We start from the raw sequence: 24176 nt of genomic DNA on the forward strand, positions 1-24176 counted from the left end.
ATGTAGTAGATACAACACAACATTACATCTAAAAATGTACATTTGTTGTGTCGGCCAAATGTCTGGTGCCAGATAGCATTAATAGAAAGGGGGGGGGGGTATACTGGGGTGAATTGGGGGGACGATTTGTTATAAATACCTGTAAAGGTGCCTGTTTAGTTTCCTACCATTATGAACCATTTGGAATATGTGTTTAAATAATATATAGCCATAAATGCTAGGATAACCAGTCAAACCAATCTTACTTGAACAAAGTAAAATGTCATTTTTTTCTAATCATTTTATATTCCTTAAGCTTTCGCTTAATCAGAAAGATTGTACAAGAAAGTAACTGAATGTGGTTCCTTGGTTTTACTACTACAAAAAAGAAAAAAAAAATAGGGAAAATACTGAACTGCAAGAGTACTGTACCTTCCACACAACTGCCTGGGCTGATAAGTCTGTTTTATCATATTTCTTCAGTAATACATGTCACACAGTTTGTGTAACTCTATTTGGCAACTGTGTCCCATCTTTTCACCTTTTTTCTATTTAAGTATATGATGAGGTTTAGATCAGATGAGTGTATTTTAAGCCTGGGTATAAGCAGTTTCCTGCTGTTTATAATCAAACATATTTGTCGGTATCATCTTAACCCACTGTTTTGTTCCTAGTGTTATTTCAAGGTAAATATGTATCACTCTAGGAGGAACCCAGCATTGAACATTTATTTCTTCAATAATTTGAAAAAGGATAAATCTATAAAAAAAAAATAATAATTCTTAAAAAAGTTGTATCACACAGACTGGCATCAAACAGAATCTGAATACATGTTAACCTCTTGTCCAATTATCTTGCAGTTTGAATCGCTGCCAAATTAAGGCTGTGTTCACACTGGGTCTGCTAGGGGGTTTGGTCCGCTAGACAGTTCGGTACGTTTGGTGTGAAGTGTGAACAACAAAATCCTCTTGGGAAACGAACTGTACTGAGTCCACCTAAAGAGGTCTGACAAACGCACAGATTCTAGTTCGCTTGCTGAACCTCAATGCGAACAACAGCTGGACTCGGTCCTTATGCACATGGGAAGCAAACTATACAAGGTAACCTGACTAGGAAGTAAACATTTTGCCGGGTTTCCAGACATCCTGGGAAAATTGAGATTGTCAACAGTTTTCAGCTTTTTGTCCTGGTCGGAAACAGTACAATAGTTAATTGTCCCGGTATTTCTGTTGTTTTTTTTTTTTTAAAGTACAAAACTGTGTCAGCGTGCTCAGCAAGTTAATAGCAGAGTAATGTGTGTTAGCACTAATAAAAAACAAAATAAACAATCGTATTGATTATTTATTAATCATTCTAAATGGTAATAGCTGAGCTGGCTTTTTGTACATTTAACATGTTTTGACTAGATGACCATATAAAGAGAATAATGAGCTGTTATCATCTGCAATACAATTCGCCCGATGTTTAATTTTTTAACTATTATTGTGTTATTTTATACACTGTTATTTTTGTTAACGGCTTCATAATTGCTACGGCATCAGTGAATTGAAGAAGAAAAAAAAACTCCCCGTTTTTCACTGGAAATCTGGTAATCCTAAACTACATGGACCGGGCGGGAAACTGAAGCTCTGGTAGAAAATTTGGTCAGACACCAAAATCCAAACCGAACTGGACAAATATATATATATAGTCTTTTCTCAAATTAATACCAACATTAGGAGATTAAACTGTAGGCATTCAAGAAATGTATTCATTAAATTAGCGAAGTGCTCCCCTAGTGCTTTCTTCCACAGCAACATGTAAGAATTTGAAACATGTTATATTAAAAACTGGAGCAATACCAATACAAAATCAGTAGCTGTCTTCTTTCAATATGCCTTACAGGATATTGTAAACATCCAGTTCACACATCCTATAAACAAGCTGAGTGCACTTGCAAACTGCATTGTAAACACTAACAAACTCGGTCCTGAAAAAAATGGAAAAGGGACCAAAAAAACCAAACTTTAGCTCGCATCCAAACTAACTTGTCCCTTTGCTCGCAAATAAGCGAAAAAAAAAAAAAACAAAACCTTTTCACTTCTTTAAACCACTGACCGTATCAATGATACGTACTTGTATTTGTTTACAAACTATTCCATCAGAGATTCAGCTATTGCCCTTACATTATGCTTTTCTTGTAAAAAAAAAAAAAACATAAAAAAGCTATGTCAATCGAATAGTAAGGTGCCAATTGCTGCTGTTTGGTTCATTTTTTTTTTTTTTTTACTGCTCTAACCATAACAGTGTCATGCAAAATAATTGCATTCTGGAATACATTTAACCCGTTATCAACTGAAATGATTAGCCCCTGCTAGGTAAATGATCTGTCTTTATTCACAACCCCCAAGGGCTATTTCAATTTGACATTCTGTAGGCATATATTGGTTTCTAAGGTCCTGAGTCAAAGGTCATGTATAAACATGTCTTTTAACCACAAAAAACAATTCAATGTAATGTACATCAGACTTTATGATGGGGACAGCAATGTTCGGTCACCCTTGAAACACAGCATAAATTGTACTCTCTTTGTGAAAATGAACGTTACATAGAAAAGATGGACTGGGATGTCTAGGGATGCCAAATTGACCTATCGCCTATTGACAATATATATGGATTCATGTTATCAGCCCATGGCAACCATAGCACTTGGTGGGTGACATTTTTATGTTAGGCATGGCTTGCAGGAAGGGTTTTGGCATCCATTGTGGTGTTGAAGTCTGGGGTGACATTTTGATTTTAACATTACCCAAGGTATATCTGTGTGGAAAGTGGCCAAGGTCCTTTGATCAAAACACTGTCAACCTAAAATACAATCCAAATATTAAGCATGTTATATGGATTAATAAGCCTAAACAAGAAGGTTTTCAGTCTCCTAGTAACTCCTAGTAAGAATACTTTTTCATGGATGGGAAATCCACAGCTTCAGTGAAAAGTAGATGTGGGCTCTGATTGGTGTGTCTGCAGGAACATACCCCTAATGTTGGGCCAGGTCAGCACTTGGATGGGGAACCGCCATCAGAATTTGGGTGCTGCAGAAAATGGAGTTGGTGGTAGGGTGACCAACTTTTCAAATTGCCAAATGGATTATTTATTACAGTTTTAACATGACTGGCCTTTGTAATGTTTGCACTGGGCTGCTAAATTCTCAATGTTGGATTCTGAGATAAATTAACTTGATCATTGCACTGCGGCAGCTTTGGTGAAACACACTTAACTTTTAAGCTTTAAATCCAATGATGTTAGCAGGTGTCTGTGCTGGGAGAAGGGGATTACATTTCAATGTCATTAGCAGAGATGGAGTCTCGAGACCTGGTCTCGGTCTCGAGGCTGATTTCGAGGCCACATTTTAAGGTCTTGATCTTGGTCTCGGGCTGTGTGGTCTTGGTCTGGGTCTCGGCATGTTGGGTCTTGGTCTGGGTGTCTTTCCTTTTTTTATCATATATCCTTTTTATCCTTCAAAATTCACACATTTATTGGTCTTGGTCTCGGTACGTTTGGTCTCAGTCTCGGTCTCGGTCTTGGTACGTTTGGTCTCAGTCTTGGTCTTGGTCTCGGTACGTTTGGTCTTGGTCTTGGTCTCGGTACATTTGGTCTCGGTCTTGGTCTCGGTACGTTTGGTCTTGGTCTTGGTATGTTTGGTCTTGGTCTCGGTACGTTTGGTCTTGGTCTCGGTACATTTGGTCTCAGTCTTGGTCTTGGTCTCGGTACATTTGGTCTTGGTCTTGGTCTCGGTACGTTTGGTCTCAGTCTTGGTCTTGGTCTCGGTACATTTGATCTTGGTCTTGGTCTCGGTACGTTTGGTGTCAGTCTTGGTCTCGGTATGTTTGTTCTCGGTCTTGGTCTCGGTCTGGGTATGTTTGGTCTTGGTCTCGGTTTGGGTACGTTTGGTCTTGGTCTCGGTCTCAGTCTTGGTCTCCGTACGTTTGTTCTCGGTCTTGGTCTCGGTCTCGGTTCATTTGGTCTCAGTCTTGGTCTCGGTACGTTTGTTCTCGGTCTTGGTCTCGGTCTGGGTACGTTTGGTCTTGGTCTCAGTTTGGGTACGTTTGGTCTTGGTCTCGGTCTCAGTCTTGGACTCGGTACGTTTGTTCTCGGTCTTGGTCTCGGTCTCGATACGTTTGGTCTTGGTCTTGGTACGTTTGGTCTTGGTCTCGGTCTCGGTTCATTTGGTCTCAGTCTTGGTCTCGGTACGTTTGTTCTCGGTCTTGGTCTCGGTCTGGGTACGTTTGGTCTTGGTCTCGGTATGGGCACGTTTGGTCTTGGTCTCGGTCTCAGTTCATTTGGTCTCAGTCTTGGTCTCGGTACGTTTGTTCTCGGTCTTGGTCTCGGTCTGGGTACGTTTGGTCTTGGTCTCGGTATGGGCATGTTTGGTCTTGGTCTCGGTCTCAGTTCATTTGGTCTCAGTCTTGGTCTCGGTACGTTTGTTCTCGGTCTTGGTCTCGGTCTGGGTACGTTTGGTCTTGGTCTCGGTTTGGGTACGTTTGGTCTTGGTCTCGGTCTCAGTCTTGGTCTCGGTACGTTTGTTCTCGGTCTTGGTCTCGGTCTTGGTCTCGGTCTTGGTACGTTTGGTTTTGGTCTTGGTCTCGGTACGTTTGGTCTTGGTCTCGGTCTCAGTTCATTTGGTCTCAGTCTTGGTCTCAGTACGTTTGGTCTCGGTCTTGGTCTCGGTCTGGGTACGTTTGGTCTTGGTCTTGGTACGTTTTGTCTTGGTCTCGGTCTCGGTTCATTTGGTCTCAGTCTTGGTCTCGGTACGTTTGTTCTCGGTCTTGGTCTCGGTCTGGGTATGTTTGGTCTTGGTCTCGGTCTCAGTCTTGGTCTCGGTACGTTTGTTCTCGGTCTTGGTCTCGGTATGTTTGGTCTTGGTCTCGGTTTGGGTACGTTTGGTCGTGGTCTCGGTCTCGGTTCATTTGGTCTCAGTCTTGGTCTCGGTAAGTTTGTTCTCGGTCTTGGTCTCGGTCTGGGTACGTTTGGTCTTGGTCTCGGTCTCAGTCTTGGTCTCGGTACGTTTGTTCTTGGTCTTGGTCTCGGTCTTGGTACGTTTGGTCTTGGTCTTGGTCTCGGTCTGGGTACGTTTGGTCTTGGCCTCGGTTTGGGTACGTTTGGTCGTGGTCTCGGTCTCGGTTCATTTGGTCTCAGTCTTGGTCTCGGTAAGTTTGTTCTCGGTCTTGGTCTCGGTCTGGGTACGTTTGGTCTTGGTCTCGGTCTCAGTCTTGGTCTCGGTACGTTTGTTCTTGGTCTTGGTCTCGGTCTTGGTACGTTTGGTCTTGGTCTTGGTCTCGGTACGTTTGGTCTTGGTCTTGGTCTCAGTTCATTTGGTCTCAGTCTTGGTCTCGGTACGTTTGTTCTCGGTCTTGGTCTCGGTCTGGGTACGTTTGGTCTTGGCCTCGGTTTGGGTACGTTTGGTCTTGGTCTCGGTCTCGGTTCATTTGGTCTCAGTCTTGGTCTCGGTATGTTTGTTCTCGGTCTTGGTCTCGGTCTGGGTACGTTTGGTCTTGGTCTCGGTTTGGGTACGTTTGGTCTTGGTCTCGGTCTCAGTCTTGGTCTCGGTACGTTTGTTCTCGGTCTTGGTCTCGGTCTCGGTACGTTTGGTCTTGGTCTTGGTCTCGGTACGTTTGGTCTTGGTCTCGGTCTCGGTTCATTTGGTCTCAGTCTTGGTCTCGGTACGTTTGTTCTCGGTCTTGGTCTCGGTCTGGGTACGTTTGGTCTTGGTCTCGGTTTGGGTACGTTTGGTCTTGGTCTCGGTCTCGGTTCATTTGGTCTCAGTCTTGGTCTCGGTACGTTTGTTCTCGGTCTTGGTCTTGGTCTCGGTACGTTTGGTCTTGGTCTCGGTCTCGGTTCATTTGGTCTCAGTCTTGGTCTCGGTACGTTTGTTCTTGGTCTTGGTCTCGGTCTCGGTACATTTGGTCTTGACTACATCACTGGTCATTTGGCAGCTCATTGTCACAGTGTTGAAAGATTTAGTCATAATCTTTACTGTAGTGCACAGTTCATAATACCCAAAAGGTGAATCCAGGGAGAAGCAAGGAGTCACACATTTTTCTACTACTACTACCTTGTATTATTTCTTTGTAATTTACAATTTTACATGTATAATTTTAAAATGTAACATCAGTAGTGTCATTATTCTAGAATACAACCATGTCTGCTGCTCTCTCCCTAAATTACAACAATAGAAATTCTCATTAGCAAAATACAGAGGACTTGCATCCTCCATTATTAAAATACTAATACAAAAAGGTTTTCAGATGACAATAAACTATGCACATATATGGTGAAGATTTGTCACTGTTTGCCAATTGAATAAGAAGATTTCATGTGTCATCAGTTAACGTTCAGTTGTCCCACACTTTGGGGATATACTATGCATGTATTGTTTCTCTATTGTAGGCCCACTTCACATTTGTGTTATCTTCATTCCATTATTAAGGTAGAATTTAATCTCTACATTCCATCATTGTAAAGCTAAGTGGACCTAATATAAAGAGACACTAAAGCACACATTCCAAAATATTTCCTAGACAAGAAAATCAATCTCTATTTATGAACTGAATAAATGCTAACCTACAGCAAACTGTATGTTCTTACATTGGAATGTCAAATACCATAGTGAAAAAGATATTGAGAAGTTGTCAGGAGCTTTTATATAATGAAGTTATCATTGATATAACAACACATTTAAGCTGTAGTAAGGGAGTTGAGTTTATAAGACTATACATGTTTTATACACTAAAAAAGCGAGGGTGGAGGCTGAGTTGTTCATTGTGCCACATTACATATAACAATATATAGTATATAGTGGCTGGTTTGTGGAGTTGGGGATTACAGTTTAGGACTACAGATAGGAAGCCTTATGGAGACACGTTCATGTCGAAACGCGTGGTGCTGTACGCAAATTATTTTAACATTAATAAAATATCAATTTTAATTTAAAACTTGTTCCTGTCATCTTATTCAAACTGCTCATTATTTTGAAAGATCTATACGAGTGTGCTGCCACGCCTGCCTTCTGTTGGACCAAGTGACTTTATCAAATACTTCAGAGACAATCTGCTATTAACCACAGTACTAGCAGTAGCAGTAATGTGATCTGAGCACAGGTTTTAATTTAAGGCCAGATTTTTTTCCCCTCGGAGGAGACAAGTCTCCATTATAAACTCCTTTATAACCACACTCAGTACAGTACTAGCAATGGCAGGTGACGTGATCTGATATCTGCTTTCAATTGGAGGAGCAGCTCATACCCTCCCGCCCCCTGCTGAAGCACTGCTATTGAGTGTGCTCAATTATGAGTTTAGTGTTGAATATCATCCAGTTCCGCATTCAATTTTCTGAAGATTTTAAAAAGTGACCAGGAAAAAAAAAGAAATCCATCATAGCGGTAGATGTAAAAACATCTTGACAGAAAGTAAAATACGAAGCCAGCATGCGTGGATGACAAGAGTTGTAGTTTTCCTCTGCATTTCTGCTGATTGGAAACGCCTTTCAGCGTGTACCATATAAACTACTATTCCCAGAAGACACTGAAGCCCGTATGCCCAGCTCATTGTGACACCACTAGCGTCAGTAAAGTGAGATATATTTTCAGTTTCATATTAGGATATCACTTACTTTCTATGGGAACGAATTCCCAACCATGCCGCAACCAGGAATTTTAAGGCCCGGGACAAGTCCTTTGAAAAGGGCCCCCTCTTAATCCAGCAAGCGCACATTGACAGGATTTGCCCTGTAAACACCCTTCATTTCATACATTTCCTAATGTTTTATATATACTGTTAACAGTCATCATATGTTCCATTATATACAGCTATGGCCAAAAGTTTTGCATCATTCTAATTAAGATTTAGATTTAATTAAAACTATAAATAACTATATGAACATAATTGAGACATTACAAAATTATATTGCAAAAGTCTACTGGAAGCCATAAGTAGTATTTCATGTTGGATTTTGAATTGTCACATTTTTCAATTTTTGTCAATTTTACGTTAAGTATATGGAAAACTACAAAGCGGTATGTAATCCAATACGTAACATTATTCAGCAGGTTTCGTTCGACATTATGAAGCAAAATGTGTTAATTCTATAGGGTGATGCAACACTTTTGACCATAGCTGTAGAGTCACAATTAAAATATATGACCCTCATGCACCATATGTAAAATTTCCCCCTAGCAATTTATAATAATAGCTTGTGTAAAATAGGCAAAAACTAAAATGAATGTTTTTCTTCTGCAGATCTACATCAGAAACCTAAATGTCTGCTGTTATAGCAATTACCTAGTTATTCTAAACAAATACACAAATCCTGATGCCACTGAAAAGTTCTGCGTTGTTTATTAATCTTAGCATATACATTCACCGTCAGTTTGTTTTAACCTTCAATGAATCTCTTAGGACTAGAGTTACTCAGAAACCACTCAAGAATTCAAGTCAAGTTGAAGAACGTCACTGCAGTTGGATACAGTTTTTGTTAAGAATAGGATATTGTTATACTGTTAGTTAGGTTAAAGAAAGGTTGGATGGCAGATGGATATGAGACTTCTATGGCTATTCTAATAGCATGGCACTAAAAGGGTTACATCTGTTATTTTCTCTGGCCACATACCTGGGTCATTTGAGTAACATTTTGGAGATGGACTCTCACTGAGTTGTCTTGTTTTTCCCGCGGTGAGTGACTGTCAGATTACAACAAAGAGATAAAGCTGTACTTTGACCAGGCTGTCAGACCTGCTGTTAAATTCTCCTTCTGAAAGGACGTCATTTTTGGCTTGATTTGCTGGAGTTAAAAAATACTTAAGAAGCTGCTTGGGTGTCAGTTGTGATAACTTGTTTTCTGACTCCCTTTTCTCTTTCTGATTTTGAGAGCCAGATTTATGGTGATTTTTGAAAAGCCGTTAGCCTCCAATAATTACTCACCTTTTGTGCACTGCAGACGTGACAACCCGTACGTGAGGTCTGTCGTTCGCACACTGCAGCAAACCTGTTCTGCGCAAACTATTATTAGTTTAGCAAATTAAGTTTACAGTATAGGATGTGCTTGATTTTTGTCTGCCTTTATCCTGCAGTAACAACTTTATTTAGAAAATATGTTTTGCAAAGTATGTTAGCAGGGTGCGATTTGACAATGGGTGTCCCTGGCTCTGCTTTTTCAATTTTCATCCCTGGCAGGGAAAATAGATTTTGTACTGTCAATGTCTTTCTGCTGTAGAATTTCATTCATACAGATGATATTCAAACATTTTGCATACAGTATGGCGATTCAGTATACATACATACAGTACATCGTCACTCCATTTTTAGTTTGACAAATTTTGTTTGTAGCATTAGCATTAAGTGTATGTTGTTATTGCCTTTTAGTTATTATTATTATTATTATTATTATTATTATTATTATTATTATTATTATTATTATTATTATTATTAATAATAATAATAATAATAATAATAATAATAAATACAAAATAACAATAACATTTGCATGGTGGCAGATGTTAGCATATTAGTGGTGTATCAAAGTGATGTATCTTTACTAGAGGATTTCCTACTGTTTTGTAGTTTGTGTACTGGTTCCAAACATCAAGAATCTAGGGACTTGTAATAAGTCTAAAGTTGTTTTATTTTATTAGCTGTAAGAATGAAATACATTTGACATGCCCCAAACACACAGCTTTGTTTGCCCTGGGTATTATAATAACCACCAACAAACCACAACTTTAAGAAAATACAGACTTTTTAATGTGCAATCATTGAAAAAAGCTAAAGCCCTCTGCTCAGCAGTAGTTACATTAATTTGGTAAATAAAACTACACAAATAAGTCATCTAGAAAATGTTACAGTGTGCAAAAATTGTCAATCTGAACAAATAGCAACATCATACAGTCGATCTGTTGTACTGGCGGACAGCTTTTCATTTGCAACATATAATAAAATAAGTTTTGATTGACAAACTACATCAATTTGGAAAACTGTAAACAATAAAAAGAGTTTCAGTGTGACTGGTAATCTAAAATTCTCAAGTGTGAACAATATTACTGTAGAGCTAAGCATCACATTTAATGCTGTTCAGGTTTTAACATGCAGTTTAAAGCTGCAAATATTTTGACACAAACACTTTGCAGGCTTTTGTTTCAATTTTGTTCTGTAGGTACTTCTTCTGTAAAGCATCCCGGGATTCCTGGGCATGAAGGATGCTATACTTGAACATATTTTGAAATTGCTTTAATTTTTGATTAGCGTCTCTAAGCATGAATAGATAGGCGCATTCAATGGCATTTCAATTCTATGTTGACATGAGATAAGCAATAGCTTTATGTGTTTTTCATAATATTCAGCTTTTTATTTATATCATTATTACTATATAATATAGGCTGTAGTGTTGTGTTTGTGACAGCCTGGTGTCAAGTTGAAGGAATTGAGAGAGTTGTAACCTTTTATTAATCAGGTGTAAATGAGCTTTGTGTGTGTGTGTGTTTTTTTTTTTTTTCCGTGTTGCCATCAGGGAATGCCCACTTCAAAGATCTGGTGAAAATTTGCAGTGGCAAGTAATACAGAGTAATACTGCACTGATGAAAAATACATGTCTGTGATTCCCTAGCCACAATTAGGTTTACTGTAGAATCACTCACAGAATATCACAGGGAGTTTATTTATTTTGTGACTTTACACACAGACAGGATGGTGAAGTAGCAAATTTGAAACAAAACAAAACAAAAAAAAAAACATGCAGTTACTGGAATTCTAGTTTCTGCCTAACCAATTCAGATACTTACTTACAGATATAATGGAACATTTTTGAGACATACAGTATGCAACCATTTCACAACATTCAAAAGAATCTGCTCAGCACAACTGTCTGACTGTTGTGATATGATGCTCTCATTAATTTGAGGTGAATGAAAGTGTAAACAATGGGACTACATGGAGTGCCATTTTAACGAATATAAGAACCAAGCAGAGTCAGAAGCCCAAGACAACATATTTGAAGTTGAGAGATTACTTCCAAGTCCTAAATTGCTGTGGAATGAACCGCCATGACTCCAGAACAATTTAATCTTTAATGAGAAGCAAACGTAACCAACCCCTACATTGTGCAATGCTTTTGTAATATTACTATGAGCTTTAAAACAATTCTAAAAATCAAATTATTTTACCTGCAATTGTCACTTTTTTTCTGAAGATAAATGTTGTTAAGTATTAACAGAACCGAATTTACTGTAGATCAGCTTGTAGCTAAACATTGGTTCTTCAAAAACGTAGTTCTTGTTGCAACACAAGATTACTCCACTAAAATGAGAACCTTATTTTCTTTCAGGCTGACTGGCATGAATCTGCCCTCCCCTGTAATCAGCAGCAAGAATTGGCTTCGGCTGCATTTTACATCTGACAGCAACCACCGACGGAAAGGATTTAATGCCCAATACCAAGGTAAGGGAATCAATGTGTGGAGGTGGAAGGCAAAACTCTTAATTCTAAAGTTGGTGTCAATAAATTGGCAGTTATGCATGTTATGTTATGATACAGATATTGCATGACATCTACCATTGCTTTAGCACACTGAAAAAAAACTATGTTCTTGGTGTGCAGTGGATTTAGCTTTTCCCACCATAAAACCAGACTATATAACTCATAAATACTTAGAGAATTTGAAGATTATGAAAAAAAATAAATTTATAAGACTACTGTTAAATCAAATTTTGTAAGTTTTAAATATATATTATTGGGTGCATTTTTACCCAAACCAAGAAAACAGATTTGCAGTACTGGGAAAAATGAACCCAAGTTGAAGGGGTGCTTTCTCTATCAGCTAAGCTATAAACAGTGTGATGAATGCTGTATGAACCTGTGGTATGTGGTATGAATTTAAATAAGCATGGACAATTATATCATTTAAAAAAAGGAAATTAGCCTCATTCATATATTCATGTTTTTCTGAGCAGATATAAAATTGCAACGCATGACGAAAATTACATAATTTCAAACTAAATTGCATAGTATGTACTGTTAGTATACCGAGCATCAAAATAAACTTATCACTATTATAACACATTTGTTTTCGAAAAAAAAAAAAGGTATATAAATGATGGACATTGACGAAATGTTTTTGGTTTCTTTTTAATCACCCGATCATTCATCCTTGACCATGACACGCTTGAGTGTCTATGACTGAAGCATATGCACTTAATCACCTAATTAGTGAGACAGTTGATTGGACACTGGGTATGGATTGATTTCAGCTGTTGAATTGCAAGGTTGAATAAAAGCAATAAAGAAAATCACAGAAAAAAAACAAAACAATATACTATGTCTGTCCAGAGAGAAGCGCCTTCGTGCAATCGGCATGTTGGAGGCTGGACTAGGGCAGCGTACTGTGGCTCGCCATCTCGGGTGCTCACAGCCAGCAATTTCAATCCAGGCGAGACAGTATAACCAGACACACTCTGTCAATGACAGGCCACAAACTGGGAGACCAAGAGTCACAACCTGCCCAAGATCGACATTTTGCAGCATCTCCGTAATGTCAATTGTTAATCAGCACAATAAAAAGTCACTGCACCTGCTCTAAAACAGAGTTTGTCATTTTTCGATCACATCTAAAGAATTTTATCCAAATATAAGTGATAAGTTTCTTTTGATGCTCAGATATAAGTGATACATTTCTTTTGATGTTCAAATATAAGTGATACATTTCTTTTGATACTCAGTATATATACATTTAGGATTTAGATTTACATCTGGATGCAATTTATGTTTTATAATAAATGGTTGTAACAATAAAATGCGATGACAACCTATTTATAAAGAAATATATACACAGATCAATGGGCCAAATTTACTAAACATGTGCTTCAGTGTAGTGTTTTTTCTATGTATTTATTTTTTAATCGAAAATGTGATATTTTTTACATTTTCAAGGGCATTTGTTATTTTTGCTTGACTTATAACGTTACTAGTTTTACCCTTAAGAAAAAACTGGTGCAAATGTCCCACTAGAATATTTTCTTAGTGAATTAGGCCCATAGAGTTGTAGAACTTGTTTCTGCATGATTTCCATGATATATCAACCCTATACTTTTTTTTCCTGAGTTACTATATTGTTCTATTTATTTCATTTGTTACCACAGCCATTGCCAATATTTAATATAATTTAAACTCATCTCTTATGTAACATCCTACTTAAAAAAAATAAAATAAAAAATGTACACGTGTCCAGCTCCCTTGTTAAAACCCACTTTTTAAAAAGGAAGTCAGCATCATGGGAAATAAATTAATGAAACATCATATGGAACAGTCTGCTACAAAACCAACATGATTGCTTTATTGTATTCTGAACATGCTGAAGGCATAAGGATTGGTTAAGATGTAATACTGAAGTTCTTGTGAACCTTCCTTTTAAGCCTGTTTCACTTGAAATTATTACTAGTAACTTCTCTGAATAATTTTGAAGGCTGGATGTTAGCACTGAAACACAAATAATCTTTGTGCTTCAGTGTGTATCAACTACTCATCATAGGTACAAGAGCCCCCTTCCATAGAGAATAAATATAAAATGCAGATCGACAAAGCAAGCACAACTCACTGAAAAAAACAAGCAGTCTCTTGGTGGCATTATTACAAGTATGTGTTGTGAGTAGAAGACTTCAAAACATTAGAGACAAGTCACACTTGCACATTCAAGATTCATGCTCAATACCCTTAAAACTGCAAAGTATACATCCCGTATATAGTCAGGTAGTGACCCGAATTAGTGGCGGACAGTCGTTCAGTCTAGCTTTCAGTTCTTATTTTCATAACTTGCAGAGACTCTTCAAAGATATGACAATAAGAAAAATACCACTCTTACAGTATAATCACTTAAAATTCTACAGAAATTCACAACTACAAATGTTCTAGGTATTTCTTTCATGAAACCATGACTGGCCTGTTCATTTCAGTCATGTTCAACTTTAAGGAGGATGAACGATGGCTACTTTTTCTATTAGTATCACTATTATTAAAGACAAATTTAAACTGACAATCTTTCAAAAACACTGAGAAATAAGGTTAATTTAAGGCCTCTGAAGTCAATGGAAAAGGAATTTTGTGTAAATGTCTACTGCCAGAAGGCCATTCGAGGGTAATTGGAGACCACTGCAGAATCCATACTGGAAAATAAAAAAGACTACTTAAGCAATCTGTAAAGCAAAAGATAATGTCATATTCAGTAGCCCTGTTTAATTGATGGTACGATGATGATGATGCTGTGACAGCTCAGGCAAAAAAAAACAAAACACACTGCCCGACCTAAGTCATTGACCACTGTACTCAATTGACTAAATTGTTAGAAACTGACTAAGCTCATCTTAGGTGAAATAAGTCTTGCAGACTCATCCCATTGAATATTGATGTGGACTGTTAGGCTTTTCTGCACCATTGGCTGGGGGATGGAAAATGTGTCAAGACAAAGAAGCTGACCATCCAGTTTGGTTTCAAGGAGCATTTTGTTTCTGTTTGAAACAAACGAAATGTCATCATTCTGTGCACGAAAATCTATGTTTCTTATTTCCAAAAAATGAAACTTGGCAGGACTGTCATTTACAGTTAAAAAAGCTGATCTATCTTAGTCACTAAACTGTATGACAAATGAATAGTGGGCAATGTTTGACATGCAGTCACGGAATTCCATGTTTTTAAAATATGTGCTTAAAATTACAGGAGACAAAGACTTTCTGTGCCTGTGTTGTCAAACAATTTTCCATGAACGTAAAGCATATCAGGAATTCTAAAACATTAACCTGAAAAAGCTCTTCAGTTACATTTTATTTATACTACTTTGTTGGTGATGACACTGTTAGCAAATTAGTACTTTATGGAACTGTAACAACACAATTACTAAGTTGTTATATTGTATTAATTTCACACATAAGAATATAAGAACATAAGAAAGGTCACAAACGAGAGGAGGTCATTTGGCCCATCTTGCTCGTGTGGTTGTTAGTAGCTTATTGATCCCAGAATCTCATCAAGCAGCTTCTTGAAGGATCCCAGGGTGTCAGCTTCAACAACATTTCAGGGGAGTTGGTTCCAGACCCTCACAATTCTCTGTGTAAAAAAGTGCCTCCTATTTTCTGTTCTGAATGCCCCTTTATCTAGTCTGCTTTATTCAAGACTGAATGATTCAGTTATTTTAACCTGTCTGCATATGACATACCTTTTAAACCCAGGATAATTCTGGTCGCTCTTCTTTGTACTCTTTCTAGAGCAAAAATATCATTTTTGTAGCAAGGTGACCAGAACTAAACACAATATTCTAGATGAGGTCTTACTAATGCATTGTAAAGTTTTAGCATTACTTCCCTTGATTTAAATTCAACACTTTTCACAATATATCGTTGCCTAGATGAAGATATTTCTGAGTCAACATAAACTCCTAGATCTTTTTCATAGATTCCTTCTTCAATTTCAGTATCTCCCATATGGTATTTATAATGCACATTTTTATTGCCTGTGTGCAGTACCTTACGCTTTTCTTTATTAAATGTCATTTGTCATGTGTCTGCCCAGTTCTGAATGCTGTCTAGATCATTTTGAATGACCTTTTCTGCAGCAATGGTGTTTGCCACTCCTCCTATTCTTGTGTCATCTGCAAATTTAACAAGTTTGCTTACTATACCAGAATCTAAGTCATTAATATAGATTAGGAAGAACAGAGGACCTAATACTGATCCCTGTGGTACACCACTGGTTACTTCGCTCCATTTTGAGGTTTCTCCTCTAATCAGTACTTTCTATTTTCTACATGTTAACCACTCCCTAATCCATGTGCATGCATTTCCTTGAATCCCTACTGCATTCAGTTTGAGAATTAATCTTTTATGCAGGACTTGGTTTATTTAGATTTCCAGAAATCTTTTGACAATGTCATATGCTTTGCAATTATCCACTGAAATCAAGCAAGTCAGTTAGAAATGATCTCCTTTTCCTAAAACCATGCTGTCTCCCAGGATACTGTTACCATATAGGTAATTTTCCATTTTGGATCTTATTATAGTTTCCATAAGTTTACATATTATAGAAGTCAGGCTTGTTGGTCTGTATCTACCTGGTTCAGTTTTGTCTCCCTTTTTGTGGATTGGTATTATGTTTGCAATTCTCCAGTCTGTCAGTACAACCCCTGTCTTAAGAGACTGTTGCATGATGATGTTTTAACACACTTTTAATTTCTTTTGTAACAGTGAAAAAAGCAATTGAACTGAAGTCCAGAGGGGTCAAGATGCTTCCAAGTAAAGACACCAACCACAAAAATACTGTCTGTAAGTCCTCCCCCCTCCTTTCATACCTTGTAGAAATACTATTTGTGTAAGTGTCATTGTTAAAACACTGTACATGGTACAAATCACTTTCTGCTACCAGAAAGTATAGTATCTTGCATTATGTAGGATATTATTTGCATTATTTGTCAATGCAGATAATATTATTTCAGTATTTTAGTTTTTCTGCATTGTGATTAAAGCTCTCACTAAATGTACAATATTAATGTAAATGTTTGTACAAGGATACACATGCAAACTGATGCTTTTAAAAAAAAGCACAAATAAACAAGGGCTATGAATGGTAGACAGAAGATTTACAGTAAATCTACATTTTTTCATATGCCTTTAATACGTCTACTAATTATGCAATGTACTGTATAATATGCAATACTGTTGGTCCCTCAGTTAGCTCAGAGTTCTCCTATTTTGGACTCTAGGGTTCAGTGGCTGGGTAACATGCATTCTTTCACATCATCATTGACAGTGGGGCAAGTTACTTTTAAAAAGTAATCTGTTACAGTTACTAGTTACATGAACAAAATTATAACTAGTTATAGCAACTTATTATTTAGATTTGTTGTTGTTACAGTTAACAATAGTTACTTCAGGCACAGTTTACATTATACAGAGATATATATTTTTCCAGTTTGGTCAGGCTGCATCTCGAAATATTCTTGCTATCAAACCTGCCATTTTCTTGTAAGATGATATAAAAAGCATGTTCATGTGACATGTAAGGTTTGATTTGCACTGTTGAAGTACTTTCAGATTTCATGACAGTTACAATTTATTGAAAAATGTAATTAGATTACAGTAATGCGTTATTCCACAATACAGCCTGTTGATCTTAAATCCTCTTAAATCCTCCAAGTTCAGTCATGAGTTGCATTATTTAAATTGGGGAGAAAAAGGGGTGGCGGTAGAGCACCTGTAGTGTGGCATCACTCTACTTGTATTGTGTGTCCTGCAGAACTGTCAGATATGAAAGTGGAGCTATGGCCTTCTAAGAAACAAAAACAACCCACACTTTTTTACTTACATAACAAAACAAAATCATTGACTTTGTCTAATTAAACTGGGTTAAAACCCCTCACAACCGTAACTCACTGTGGAGATACCCAAAACCAATACAATTTAATTTAATGTTGGGATCATGACTGCTTGTATGGCTATGGTGAGAGTGGGGATTATGGCCGCTGTCCTGTCTGCTAAGGGGAGAAGATGCAGCCACCGCCCTCTGAAAGAGGAACTGATCTTGAAATGCCAGGTGGCGGGTAGGATTACAACTGGGATTGCGACGGTAATGCCCAGGTGAGTTTATATAGCATACGAGGAAGTGATCTAATGAGAGAGCAATTATTCAATAATTTTAATGAGAGAGCAATCATTCAATAATCCCTCCACCGAATTTCAGGCTAAGCTTCTAAAGAAAAAGGCCTTTCTTCATTAATACAGGTTTCCTTAACTTAAACACCCTGAAAACAAACACCAGTCTCCAGTTCCCATTACTGCTGGCCAAGCCTACAGTATGTATGGAAAGTAAAAATAGATTTTATTAAAACTAGTTCACTGTGCAACATTTAGGTACATTGAATTACAGTATTTAAAAAAGACAGACTTCACAATGCTATAGGTGATCTGCTGCTAAAATACGGACTTTAAAAAATGATCAGGTGTTTGTAACGTGATTTTTTTTTTTCACTTTAACTGCCTGTCTTAGTTTGTTATTTTGTTAATCAAACAGGTTTTCATACAATACCTGATTAAGGCACCAGGGAGGGTTTTATGTGGAATATATTTGCTGGACTGAAATTAATAGGTGGTTCATATTGCTGGACAATACAATGCTGGACTTGTTAGATATATATCGTTACGTTTTTGGTGAACCTTTGTAATGCAAATGTATTATAAGTGTTTCCTTGAAATTCATACAGCTCCATAATAATAGAAAGGTCTCTAAAATTATTTCCATTTTATTTTCCATATCCTCTTAACAAATAACTACAGCTGGCAGTGATGACCATACCCATTGTTTCTGGAGGGGTTGAGCTTGTACTGGATTTAAACTTCTTGGCTTTCTTCTATTTGTATGCTCATTTTATATATATATATATATATATATATATATATATATATATATATTTGCATTCTCTTGGTATTTCCATAAAAAAAATGCTGTGATGTTTGCAGCAGTCAAATGGAAATTTAAAACACACTGGAGGTTTAATATACAAAATACAACAATAACTATAGCACATTATAGCATGCCAGCTATAATGAGTTTAATATCATCTGTTTGTGAAAGACCAGTTTCCTGTTGCTGGTACAATAAACATATAACATGTCATCTGTCACTGGACTAATCTCTATTCAGTGTAGATCTGTAGATTCTTTGCCTAGTGTATGCAATGCCAAAGTTTTAGCAAGGGTGTCACAGATGTATGTGATCTGCAGGATTTATATATATATAAATTCAATGCTGTGGATAGCCTCCGAAAAAAATAATTAATTACAAATACTGTATATCTAAATGACGAACAACATAAAATTGCTGGTACAAAAACATCTTTCGTGGATGTAAGGGGTCCTCCTGAAACTGATACATGAAATATAGCAGTACCAAATGCCACAGGGCATACTGTAATCTAGTCTATTTTCTCAGTGCAGTTAGTGATCGTTGTATGCCGTGGTTAGATCTTGGTATGTCTGACATACTTATCTTTTATTTTTCATGTTGTAATGTAATACAAATATGTTGTAATGGAGTCAGAATAGAAGCATATCATTATGTTAAAGATTATCATCTATACCCTTTCAGAGCTTATCTGAGTTTTTCAGAACGTCAGAGCACATTGATTTTATTCCCATTGCTTTTTATCAACCATTCTTTGAGATTATACATTTCTTATAAGAAAGACTAAGACTAGATGGCGATACTCCACCATAAAATCTAAAAGCATAGTCATCATTACAACACAGCATCAGACATCAATCACTCCCACAACCAAGTAATCCCTTTGTGGACTATTCAGTTGATCTAACAGTCAGATCTAGATACTGATGCAATTTAAATTATTACAACTGTACTTTTAAGAGTGGGTGATGCTTTTCCATGCTGGTGCATGCTCCCCTACATTTTCCTGGTCAGACATGTATCAGGGAAAGATGACACAATATTCACATAAATCATATACCATTTTTTTTTTTTCAAGGGTTACCCAATTTGTCCCATAACTGTAGAATGGTTAATCTACAAAAAGAGGGTGAGCTGTTAGTTAGGTCTATTGTGTCTTGTTTGACTTAGAAATTTGTATATAACATCTTATAGCATAATTTATACAATACATAATATTATATATTTTTGATGTTTTAACAAAAAAAAAAAAAGAATTGCAGCTCTAAGTAATGACTGTCATTCTTTTCTAGGTATTATATCATTAGGAAAAAGACTGAGGATGAGAATTAATTTAGAATGGTATTGCAGTGGAACTGTGATTGCGCCTTGTTATTTGTCTGTTATTTTGCTGCCAAGCATACTGTCAGAGACATTACCTGAATAGCAATGTACAGGTTTATGTCCTTCATGTGGTAGGAGCAATAGTCAAGATTTAAAATTTTGGAATTTAAATGCCTATTCACTGCCACATCAGTTTTTTTTTCATTATTCATCAACTGCATATGCAAAATCCAACCTGGAATTTGTTGAACTTTTGATTGCTTAAAGGGACCAGATAAATTTGATTCTAAACAAAAAAGTGACCAGATAAATTTGATTCCAAAGTGTTAATGTCTGCAGACATTGCCATTTAAATGTGGTGCTGTATTTCATACTCATCGGCATTGCCTATGATTCCTGAGTTCGAAAAAGGCTAATATTGTCAGATTGTATTTGCATCATGTCTGCGAGCCATAGTGCTCATTCACTGTCAAGTCTTTGCTGGTTTGCAAACTCGTCAATCTTAACGTTAAGATCTGACAATTTAATGACATGCTCCCATAAAATGAACTTCTGGGTCCTTCCTTTTCCTTGACCTCCGGGCTAAATTTGACAAGGACTTTTCTAAGGATTTCATTTCTATATGATTTTCATAAAATACAAAAGCTTCTATCAAAGCAGGAAATACACTACTGTCAAGACACATTGTAGAAATGTACTGTAGCTGTGAGGTCTGTTGTGAACATATATTTAATATCAAAGTAAATAAATACTCCTGTTGTAGGAGAAATATATATATTTTTGATGGATAAACTTCTAACCTTGTAATTTTTGGTAAACACAAGAAAAATGCAATCTAATGTAATGTAATCACATCTTTATGTGTACAAATGCTTGAAATACCATTCAGCATGCCCAATAAAATATGCTAGAGTATTTGCAATATACTAATTTATAATTTTATATGATTTATATCTGTAGGCGGTAAGGGTAGACAGTACCGATAAGTGTTGAGAACAGGAGAAACAAAAGTCAATTTCACACAAAGTATATATTTACAATTGTATTTACAATATTTACAGGGGTTAAGAGGTTTTCATCTTGACACAGAGAGGCCTGGTACAGTCATACAGGTCATGATATGGTACACTGTTCCTTCTTCAGCCCTGGTCACAGGAACTCTCGGGCTACCAGTCCTGGTTACAGGAAATAGCAAGGATTCTGCAATCATTAATCCCACATCTGTCCTCTCCTCTCCTCTCCTCTCCTCTCCTATCCTTGGAACTAACCTTCTCATTTGACACAGTTCCCTATATGCTCCAGACTCTGCCCTATCAATCCAGCAACAGCCAATCTCTAGCACATTGGTTTATTATTTAAACCTGGTATTGACGGAGTGGAACCAGGAGCACCTGTATATTTGCCCTTATCAAGATGGCCAACACAACCAGGCTATAGACCTATTTCCAGTTCCATATTGTAAAGGGCAAATAAGTTAGCTTCAACAGCATCTCCGTATGCTGGGAGGCCGCACTTCACTCCTTCAAGCAACCCTCACCCTCCCACATTAGAATTTAAGGAAAATTGAGCAATCCATACAGACAGATGTTTTAATATACAGTTAATCCATTACAGGACAATCTAGTGTAAAATTAAAATATCAGGTGTAGTAGGAACATAACATAATTCAATTAATAGTTCATTTGTATTCATGTTTTATTTCAATTTGTTAAAAAAGATACTTAAAAAATGACTGTACTCAACATTTCGTCCAACAACGAGACAGTTTGGCCCATGATGGCTAGTCCCTTTCTAGTACACCATTTAGTACTAATTGTTTTATTTTTATATCGTGCCCTGCGATGGACTGGCGTCCCGTCCAGGGTGTAGTCTCGCCTTGCGCCCTGCGTATGCCGGGTTAGGCTCTGGCTCATCGCGACCCTGTAAAGGAGTAAGCGGTTAATGATAATGGATGGATGGATGGAAGTTTTATTTTTATGATAACACTATTGTAGCTGTAATAACTGCACCCAGAAAGCTATTATATTATTATTATTATTATTATTATTATTATTATTATTATTTATTTTTTAGCAGACTCCCTTATCCAGGGCAACTTACAATTGTTACAAGATATCACATTATTTTTTTTACATACAATTAAAATTTTTTACACATTATTACATACATATATTGCTACTTCATTACTCAGCTTGTTCCCTCTCGTCTTACTCTCTGTCTTAAGTATAGCAGATGCAGATATTCTTCAATTTGTCAAATGAAATACCAGTACAAGCTTTTGACAAGTGCAGTACTTTGCCTGACTTGTTGGAGTACAGGAGTTGATGGCTGGAGGTTGAGGTTAAAGAAACATATAACGTACCATCCACATCTCAGTTTTTTGTGTGCGGTTAACAATGCTGATGTTTTAAATTTTGAACTTTGTTACACAACCTTGAAATCATGCGGATGTTTGATATATACATACAGTACTTTCAATTGTAATTTAAGTAGGAACGTTATTTGTTTTCTTTTGATTTGTTTTATTAACCTTGGACAAAAAATGTACTTACGTACAGTGGGAATTTACGTTAAAAAGGAAATCTATTGTTTTCTATGGAAATATCTCAATTTGTTTACAGTGTACAAATAACCTGCTTCCACATTTTTTTTTGTCACAATTGCATTAGTAAATGTACCCGTAGTAGGGGCTTGCTTTAGCTCAAGTTCATTATAAATTGACACAATTCTACCTCATGGATTCAGTTATATGGATTTGGTGAGGTATTCAATGTACTGTAGATAATGAAGATTATCTTGCCTCATGCAGCCATTTACTGTTTATGTTTACAATGATGCAGAGTAATGTAAATCTTTATTTTCTAAGTTCATTGGTAACACCCTGCACTGCTACTTCATAGCTACGTTGTACTTCTTAAGCCTTTTTTAAATCATTAACACTTTTAGGTACTGATGCAGATACCCTAGTATGAGCTTACTAATATGCTTTCAACGGGTATAAGCTATGGGGGAAAAAAAGGAAATATGTGCTATGTAGTTTGTATGCAACCTCAGTAAATATGTCTTGGGTTTGACAAGTCCTTGGATTTGCCTCTTGTAATAGGCAGTGTGTTGGTTATGTACATATTGCAGTTTGGTTTTAACTCAGGCTTGCCAAAGGGTAAACATTCCCATAACCCTTGTTTAACCATCATGGACTGTATTTAAGTTCAGTCCTTAAAAGGTTTTGAGATTAAAGGGATTGTTTGTAACTGAAAGTTGGGAATAATTAGGTCAGATACCGCAAAGGGACCAAAAATTGGACGTTATATTGAGTGCAAACCTTAATATTAGAGCTTAGTATGTTTGACAGATCTCCACACATTACAGGACATGCTTTCTTGATTTCTCCAACATAAACACATAATACTGTTAACTGGCTCACTGATGTGAGTCTTATTTTGTGGATTAACACTGAATGATTCATTCAATACAACACTTAGTCAGTTTAATACTATTACTTTATTAAACATCAAAATCAGCATGCAATATGAAAAAGGCATTAATGAGCATAATTACTTATTTTGGAGACAACAGAGTGTGCAGTCTGTATTCCTCTGGTCCAACAAAGGATCTATAAACAAGACGTTTATACTTAACCTTTGGTTACATCATTCTTCAACAAGTATTTCTTTTGTAACTTTTCTCCATTACAGCTGGGTATCCTCTTGGTCCTTCTTATAAACATACTCACAATTGATGCATTTGACACACTGTGAATGTGTGGGTTACAGTGTGTATGTGTAGGGGTGATGCAGGTGCTCCAGACAATGACAAACACAAAGTTCACAGTTCAAACAATTATTTGTATTTTCTTTCTTGGTCAGCTTGACCGCTGAAATAATAATGCTGGCACCAAGGGGTTTCAGTCCTGAAATAAAAATACAAAAACACAGACACACAACACAGATACAGACACATCTCCGGACAGTGTGTGCTCTAGGTGCAGGTGCGGTGATTTAACTGTGGTGTTTGTTTAAATACAGGTGCAGTGCAGTCCGGGTTTTGCGCTGGCTTGAAGCGGCAGCTCCCGGGTTTGTATTAGCTGTCTAGCAAAGACAAATACAGACAGTTACAAAACAAACAAAACACTTCACTCACAATTACAAATTGATTGTTTCCTTTCTCGGTCCTATCGGTAACCACATCAAAAGGAACAGATTGCTGGGGCCACTTCCCCTAAATACCCTCCATCACACCCTCTTTTGGTGGTGCGGCCAATCAATCACGTCTCCTCCAATCCGTGACTGACACATCGCCTACCGCATTAAGGCAATGACTTCTGGTATTGTGGCCCCGCCCCCTTCCTGGATGGCCGGCTTCCAACTGACCCTGGAATGAACTGCCAAACCATCCATTACGGGGCACTCTGCT

General features: G+C 37.0%; 1 protein-coding gene across 1 annotated transcript in view; it reads left to right on the top strand.

Annotated features, from left to right (window-relative positions):
- LOC117402922 (CUB and sushi domain-containing protein 1-like) overlaps window positions 1-24176 on the top strand; it is a 778430-nt gene that overhangs the window by 473861 nt on the left and 280393 nt on the right. Inside the window, exons 6-7 of the mRNA XM_034004588.3 lie at window positions 11329-11441; window positions 16229-16306. Of these exons, the coding sequence (XP_033860479.3) occupies window positions 11329-11441; window positions 16229-16306 (191 nt within the window). The remainder of the gene's footprint in view (window positions 1-11328; window positions 11442-16228; window positions 16307-24176) is intronic.

Source organism: Acipenser ruthenus, chromosome 5, assembly GCF_902713425.1.
Source record: "Acipenser ruthenus chromosome 5, fAciRut3.2 maternal haplotype, whole genome shotgun sequence".
Lineage (NCBI taxonomy): Eukaryota > Metazoa > Chordata > Actinopteri > Acipenseriformes > Acipenseridae > Acipenser > Acipenser ruthenus.